Source organism: Hordeum vulgare, chromosome 6H (assembly GCF_904849725.1).
Source record: "Hordeum vulgare subsp. vulgare chromosome 6H, MorexV3_pseudomolecules_assembly, whole genome shotgun sequence".
In the NCBI taxonomy this organism is placed as follows: domain Eukaryota; kingdom Viridiplantae; phylum Streptophyta; class Magnoliopsida; order Poales; family Poaceae; genus Hordeum; species Hordeum vulgare.
In genome coordinates, this window is record NC_058523.1 from 527,791,526 (window position 1) to 527,799,357 (window position 7,832).

The window sequence follows — 7,832 nt, forward strand, 5'->3', positions numbered from 1 at the left end:
ATCTTTTAGTCAGAGTCGAACCGTTTTTTTTGCATTTTACAGAAAACTCCCTGATGTTTCAGGTAATCAACACGCCGTCCTTATTTAAGTCAGCCGAAACGTTTTTTTAACAAAAAAAACCCTGACTTTTCAGTTAATCAATCCATATTTTATCTAAAACAAAATTATCCATATCTTTTAAACCGTAACTTCGATTTTAACATGTTATATATGAAATTTGATTAAAAAAATGTGTAGAATCTAAATAGGATGTTATTTTTAGCTGTTGAATACTTCTTAAATATTATTTTTGATGCAAACTTAATCTGTAATGCACTGTCTTTTTTTTCTCTCTTTCCGACGAACATACGAATTGCAATAAATATCCATTAAATTAAAACTAAATTGAGAGGAAAGAAAACATCGTTAACCACACATGCACACCTTTGAAAAATCTCGTGGGGAGAAACAACATATTTCTCATCTTATTCCGAATGATTGTACATTCAAACGTGTTTTCGTTGTGTAAGCACTGATGCCATCATCGACAACACAAATGTGCTAATATATTACGTTCAAAGCATGTGTTATTTTCTCTTCCGTTGCAACGCACGGGCTTTTTTGCTAGTAATGAGTTAATGACTATAGATGCATTTAACTCCAGTTTCTGAGAGGATGTTGTGCTTAACGTACGATACAAAAGTGATCGATCTTCCCCAAGTCAGATTGTTTTTTGAGAGGTATGCTCAGCGTTCAGAATTTCTTTTTAGGGATGCTTACCGTTCAGATGGCAAAAAGGGCGCACTTGCTTTCCTGAGGGCCCGTTCCTCGTTCCGGGCCTGCTCACGGCCGGACGACGCCCCAGCCCACACATGACCGCTGCAGCCAGCCCAGCCCTCAAAAGAAAAAAAAGCGCTGCAGCCAGCAGCACGTTAAACACAGATCGTACACTAGTTTCTTGTTTAGTTAGTACCACATCGCTTGCTGAGAAGGTTGAAGCCGGGAGCGCTAGCTATATAATCAAGGCATGGTGCTACATTCCAACATACTTACCTGGACGGGGTCGACGACTGATCATCAAGAGTCGTGGCCTAGGCTAGTGGTCCACATTGCACTTGGTGGATGCGCTGGTTTACCATCTCCCCAAGTGGGAGAGTGGACATCATAATTTGTGATAGAGGGGTATGCGTTCGCGCGGCCCTGTCAATTCTTTAATTAAAAAAAGTCTTAATTTGATAGGTTCAACACATATATTTGAATTTGCTGGCCTTTTAGAAAATCTTATTTTGTCAGTTTGAATGCAAGGTGGGCATGGACGAGTGCCATGTGTTCACCCGTCCTCCTATGGTGCCACCCACATTGTTCAGATTTCCATGCTTGCCTTGATGTATTATTAGTGAGCAATATGTGTTTATCTGGCAACTGATGAATTACAAAAACAAACTGAGCAGTCTATACAAAAATTGCGGAACAAGACCAGCATGGTTAGTGAGTTCTCTTTTTCTATCCAAATGGCCTTAAGATACAGAACAGAACATAAGTAAGTCAAGCAACATCAGTAAGTTCCTGGGCTGGTACAGTAGTAGTATTTCTTGAAGTGACCGGGAAATTAATCACAGCCGGAAATACATACAAAGGTACTGCACTGGCATATACAGAAGAAAAGAAGGAAGTAATATTTACCTGCTCAATTTCCAGGTTGAATAGGAAACAATGCCACAAACGACTATTTAAGATGGCCACTTTTAACATACTGTTAAACTTGCACGTGCAACGCACATATCATACCGTATGAAATTGTTTTCTCATTCATCTAATTATGACTTATGAGGCAATAAAAAAGATCACATATATATAAATTTCCAGATGTTTTAACCGAACGATTACAGAAATAATATTTCAGTAAGATTTCCAAACCTCTCTAGTTGCACATTGTTTTCTCATTCATCTAATTCTGTACCGAGGTAGTAACAATTATTACAGAAGAACTTTTCACTGTCTGTTCAAGCCACTACAACCACCATACCATGATAATAGAGCGGAAATTATCAAAACTCACGGTTTGGCCATCATAATCAGTAGAACAGCAGTGTAGCACAACAAAAGGATATTGCATATTAGATGAGAAAATTAGGGGATTAACTTTGCATTCATTGACTTCTTTCCTTGAATTATATCATCAAGTTGTTGCCTTCCTTGACATGTTATCCAGAGAATCTCCCTGTGCAACTGGGACTTTTACTGGAATCTGAAAAAAAGAGCATTGGTATAAATAGAGTTCAGCTGCGCAGTCCTATTCCCCGTCGCTTCGCTCCTCATTCGCCAACACAAAATATCAACCTGATTTCGCCAGCTTCCTGGCAGCAAGTTAACAACAACAAACAACACAGTGCTAAAGGCCTAAAGCCTAAAGCACCTGAACAACGATTTCAGCTGACTGACTGAAACCGGCGTCCTACAACATGCTTCATCAATCAAACTACACAAAAGGGCAAAGAAGACATGTGAGACGGACGATTCTGAATTGCTTCCCGAACATCGAACATACTCGAGATACTACTTGCAGAGAAAGGATATGCTACAAAACAGAACCCACCACCCCAAAACGGACAAGGACATGAGACGAACACTGCTAAATTGCTTCATCTTCATTCCAGAAGCAACACCTTTTGTTCCTCTACCATTTGCATTTTGATAGATGGGATCTTATTTAGACTAACCCCTCGATAGCTACATCGAACAAATATCTTCATCTAAATTTGGGTTTTCAGTTTCCCCATGACAATATCAAATGAAGCCTTCAAAAAGTAAAAATAAATTCCACGGAGCGTAGCGTCTAGAATGATGTAGAGTCACCATAGCAAGAGTGCAAGACACCTTGCATTCAGCCCATATTCCCCAAGCACCACCAAGACCATCAAGTCCCACTGCTTTTTGCAAAGATGGGCAAAGCAGATAACAGCATAAGGCAGGGAATCAAGTGATTGATTTCAACCGGGAATAACTTAGCCGGCGGGGGAAAGACCAACTGACTTTTGGCCACTACTGCCCAGCTATATAATACCACACCCGCATGCGTTAGGTGCCGTGCATCCATCAGGTTCCTTGTCTTTTTTCATGCATATGCTCGCTGTTCTCTTCGCTATTGCAAAGCCAAGAGCACAACCGAACAGCGCCCCTTTGCCACGAAAACCGCCATGGCCAGAGGCTACACAAGCCGGCTCCAGGGCTTATCCAAAGCCGCTCTTCTTGGCTTGGCCCTCTTATCCATGGTAACCTGGGTGCCGCATGCCTGTTCTTGCCTGAGGGCCTTCCTCTTTGTGTCGCTTCCTTCTGCCGCTTCAGCGATCGCCACACCCAAGTGCCTCTTCATCTTCTCCAACATCATCGTCCTCTTCCTTGCCACCGAGTCCAGGCTCTCGCGGAACAGTGCTCGATCCACGAGCACTAGTGAGGATGACATAGATGCTGTGGTCCGCGAGCTTGTGGCTTTTACACATGCAATCAAAGAGACCCATGCTGCAGAAGAGATCGTCAAAGCAGAACAAGAAGTTAGTGTACGCATGACCACACAGCAGCTAGATCAATGTGAAGAGGAGGATGTGTCATCGGGCATGAGGGAAGAAGAGAGTGACGTATCACTGGTTAATAATGTTGGTGATGACCTGGAAGAAGAGGTGATGAAGGAAGAAGACTGTGAAGAGGCAACAGACCTGCCCACCGAGGAGCTGAATAGGCGAGTGGAAGACTTCATTGCAAGATTCAACATGGAGAGGCAGCTCGAGGCAAGGATGGTCGTGTGCTGCTGCTGAGGAAAGTAGCTTAATCATGTTTGTGTTTGTGTAATTAAGGTATTTGCCAAAGCTGGTACTAGTACCTTATCAAGTCACTTGTGTTTGTGTAATTATGGTATTTGCCAAAGCTGGTACTGGTACCTTATCAAGTCACTTATGTCTGTGTAATTAAGGTATTTGCCAAAGCCGGTACTGGTACCTTATCAAGCCAAATGTGCAGCAAGCTGAAATAATATGCTTGTGATGTATATTCCATGGTTGCTATTATGCAAGCAACAAAATTACATCTTCCTTCTTTATTTTTGACTTCCGATGCAGATCAGTGGTTGAGATTAGAACTTGCCTCCTCACCTAAAGGGTAAGTTATCCTTTTAGCTGAAGAGGTGAGTTATCTTTCTAATTTTTTATAAGTAAAGCTGGAGAAATTACCCCTTTCAAGTAAATCTATGGGGGTGTACTTTATGGATTTGTATGCCACAGTTTGAGTCAAGTTCAAGCTCATCTTCCTCTTTAAGTTCTTACTCAATCTCACCATTTGTGGGAATGATCAATCTCCGGATTGCCGGATTTCCACGATTCCTTTTGGTTTGTCTGGACGGGCGGGTGCCCACGACCCTCTCTATTAATAGGTGGTTGAGGTGCCAAATTTGATGACGGTAGTTGCCGGAGGCAATGTAGGAAGTTAGGGTGACCATGAAGAAGGGGGTGATGCCAAATATTAAGTCTTCTTTTTTGCAGGGTGTGCTCCTGTACATTTTCTTACAAAGTCGTCATTTGCTTCTACAATGTACTTCAGAATGGGAGGAGAAAATAAACTTTGTCTGAGAAATATGAGATCTAGCTATAGAAAGGAGAAATTACTTGTAGCTTCCTCGCCTTGTTATATGTTCTACCTCTGCGATTCATATAATACCTCTTATGAATATTAACAAGACTTTCTGTATGTAGTGGCGGAGTTACAACCTAAGAGCAGGGCCGGCCAATCTGAAGAATACCATCCCAAAATTTCAGAAATAGCCTAGCTTGGCTCATACTTTGCATTGTTTTTGTTCTAAGTTGGGCAGACCATGGCACTGTTTTTCCCCTACATAGCTCCGCCACCGTCCGTATGGGAGGTCATATGTTATAATTTATACATAGCCATGAAAAATTTAGGAACAAACTCGAATGAACTAGCCACTATGAAATTTTACAAGCCGCGAAATGTATAGTGGCTAAATCGCTACCGGTGCATAATTCATAGTATGATCTAAATGTGATAGATCAATGCGAAGGTAGCAACGTGTACACAGGAAGATGCACGGAAGATTCTCTCGTGCCTACACCTGTTGCTTAACGTGTATCAAGTTAACCTATCATGTTGTGTCCCGGTCATGGAAACAGTCAAGAGAGAACATCCCGCAGTGCAGAATGGAGCACTGCTCTTCCTTTACCGTGTGATAATTAGATATGGAATCCGAGTACCTGGAGCTCTCCAAGCCATGAAACATGTGCATCATTCAGTGGGTTTCCTTGGCTTGCAAGAGTGTATGGTTTCTGGCTATGGAAGAATAAAGAAGAAGAAGAAGACGCAAAGATAAATATTCCCTGCGTGTCCACAACTTCTTACCCACAAATAAAGTACTCAAAATCTCAAATGCATAAAGGCGTATATTCTTTGCCCTCTATAATTAAAGGCTTGTAGAATATTTTTGGCTGTTCATGGTCAAAAGAATTAGGCCTTCTGCTTTCCCAGGGCATCGTGAAGGACGACTAAATATGATTCTTTCAAAAGAATCGTGATGGAAGGTGCCTCTGTGCGCACTAAATAGTAAATACTGACGAAGATATCAGGAAAATTCAGGTCCTGACGCTTAAATAGCAGAGCTCGTTTTCGTCGACAAGAACCGTAATGGGACTGCCAAGAGAACAGGATGCCAGTGGCTTTACTCTTTGGTCCCGAACACTATTATTTGCACTGGATTTCACATACCTTAAGCTGCCATCTGACGTTAGATTTCATTCAAAGCTGACCAATCTTGGTTGCTCACTGTATCCTACTACTGCTAATTATGAGGACAACGATAGTGGTGCAGTGCCATTACATCTTTGGACAAGCTGTGGACAGTGAATCCTCTGAAGAAGGCTCTACTCAAATTCAAGCATCAAAGAAGGTTTGTTGAGCTACGAACCTCGAACCTGGAATGGATTTCAGAAACTACACGGGGGAGAGCTCACGGGTGGGGAGGAGGAGGGACGGGGTTAGGGCTCGAAGGTGCGTACTCTCTTGGTCGTCAATCCAGTGCGGCCGCTCCTGCTCCTGCAACGGCGCCGTCGGGGCGGTGGCGGCGGGGGCCGCTCGCCGCTTCCTCCTCGGCGGTGTCGTCGGGAAGATCTCGGGGAAGGGAAAGGGATTGGGCTGATTGGGCCCAGTGTTTCTAGCCATTATTAGGCCTAGTGTGCATTAGGCCCAATGATTGTTAAAAACTAGACCACCGAACAATCACTACGTACTTCCTTCTGGAAGGAGGAGGATTGGTTACTGAGGAGGAGAATGATATCCTCCAGAGAAACTTTTCGGAGGAGGAGATCAAGACTGTCATTTTTCGTAGTTATGCTAGGGTTTAGGGTTATATTTCCTGTTCTATCAATCTTTTTGGGATGTGATCAATGAAGATTTTATGGCCTTGGTTAGAGATTTTGAGACACGGAAACTAGATTTATACAGATTAAACTTCGCATTGATTGTTCTTATCCCTAAAGAGAAAAATGCCAAGGACATGAAAACATTTAGACCTACCAGCTTGAGTAATTGTGCGATATTTTTTTCCAAGGCTATGACCAATAGAATTGCCCCTATTGGCCATAGACTGATCTCATCCAACCAAACAACGTTTATTAAGGTGAGATATATTTTGGAGAGTGAGGTTATGTCTCATGAGGTGAAGAAATCTGGAAGGCAGGGTCTGGTTCTAAAACTTGATTATGAGAAGGCGTATGATAGGGTGAGCTGGGAATTCCTATTTGATATGCTTCGATCTACAGGGTTCGGGGCTAGATGGATCTTTTGGATTAAAAGTATTTTAATTAAGGAAAATGATGCTAATCATCCGGCGGAACGGACATTTTCCATCCGCCTCCTCGTGTGCACGACACGTGTCCCGTGCGCTGGGCCAAACAGAGCGGAGGCCGCAACTCTGAAGTCGATGGCGGGCGGTGCGGGTGAGAATCTTGATTGCAGCGTCGCTATTTTTCTTTTTTCTGAAACATTACATGTGTTGCAAAACTTATTTCCGCAACAACACATGTGTTGCAAAAGAGAAAAAACTGGGGAAAAAATCTGCAATATGACTTTTTTGCAAAAAAATTGTCTACTGTTGCAGAAAAAAAAATCTACAACAAACACTCGGTTGCAACAAAAATTTTGCAACAAGCAAATTGTTTCTGAAACTCGTCCGTTGTTTCAGGAATTAACGGGTGCAAAATTTATTTCTCGCAACAAAGCGAAAGTTTCTGCAACTCGACCGTCGTTTCAGGAATGAAAGTTTCTGCAACTCGGCCGTCGTTTCAGGAATTATATGGTGCCCGGCTGAAGCGGATCGGACGGCTGCGCGCGCGTAGATCGGGACGACTGCGCGTACATCGGACGGACCTCCAGGTGGCGGATGTTTACTAAACATCCGCCGGTAGATGCGTAGCAGCCCCCTTTAATTAATAGCACTTTTTGTGTGAAGATTAATGATTCAATTGGACCTCATTTTGTTGGGGGTAAGGGGCTTAAACAGGGGGACCCATCCTCACCTGCGCTCTTTAATTTAGTTGCTGATGTCTTTTTCAAAATCCTTCAAAAAGATGCTAACCAGGGGTTGATTGCGAGGCTTTTGCCTCATATCATTCCCGGGGGTGTGATAATTTACAGTATGCTGATGATACTATTCTCTTTCCGGAGAATTCTATTGATAAAGCGAGGCACTTCAAATGACTTTTGGCCTGTTTTGAAAATTTATCAGGTCTGAATATCAACTTCCATAAGAGTGATCTTATGACCATTAATGTGGAAGAAGATTTGGCTAAGGAATT

The 7,832-nt window shown here is 42.7% G+C and overlaps 1 protein-coding gene, 1 long non-coding RNA gene and 1 other non-coding gene across 3 annotated transcripts; 2 read left to right on the forward strand and 1 right to left on the reverse strand.

Annotated features, from left to right (window-relative positions):
- The first annotated feature begins 1,024 nt into the window (after positions 1–1,024).
- LOC123406438 lies at positions 1,025–1,184 on the forward strand. The gene has a single exon (XR_006612143.1). It is a non-coding gene; the product is annotated as a U1 spliceosomal RNA (small nuclear RNA).
- Positions 1,185–1,813: 629 nt separating this feature from the next.
- LOC123404327 lies at positions 1,814–6,108 on the reverse strand. The gene is made up of 2 exons (XR_006611746.1): positions 6,036–6,108; positions 1,814–2,227 (listed from the first exon to the last, which is right to left on the reverse strand). It is a non-coding gene; the product is annotated as an uncharacterized LOC123404327 (long non-coding RNA).
- On the forward strand, positions 3,059–4,072 carry LOC123404325. Its single transcript, XM_045098246.1, has one exon. It carries the CDS (start codon positions 3,177–3,179, stop codon positions 3,789–3,791), a length of 615 nt encoding a protein of 204 aa, XP_044954181.1. The 5' UTR covers positions 3,059–3,176; the 3' UTR covers positions 3,792–4,072.
- Positions 6,109–7,832: the final 1,724 nt, after the last annotated feature.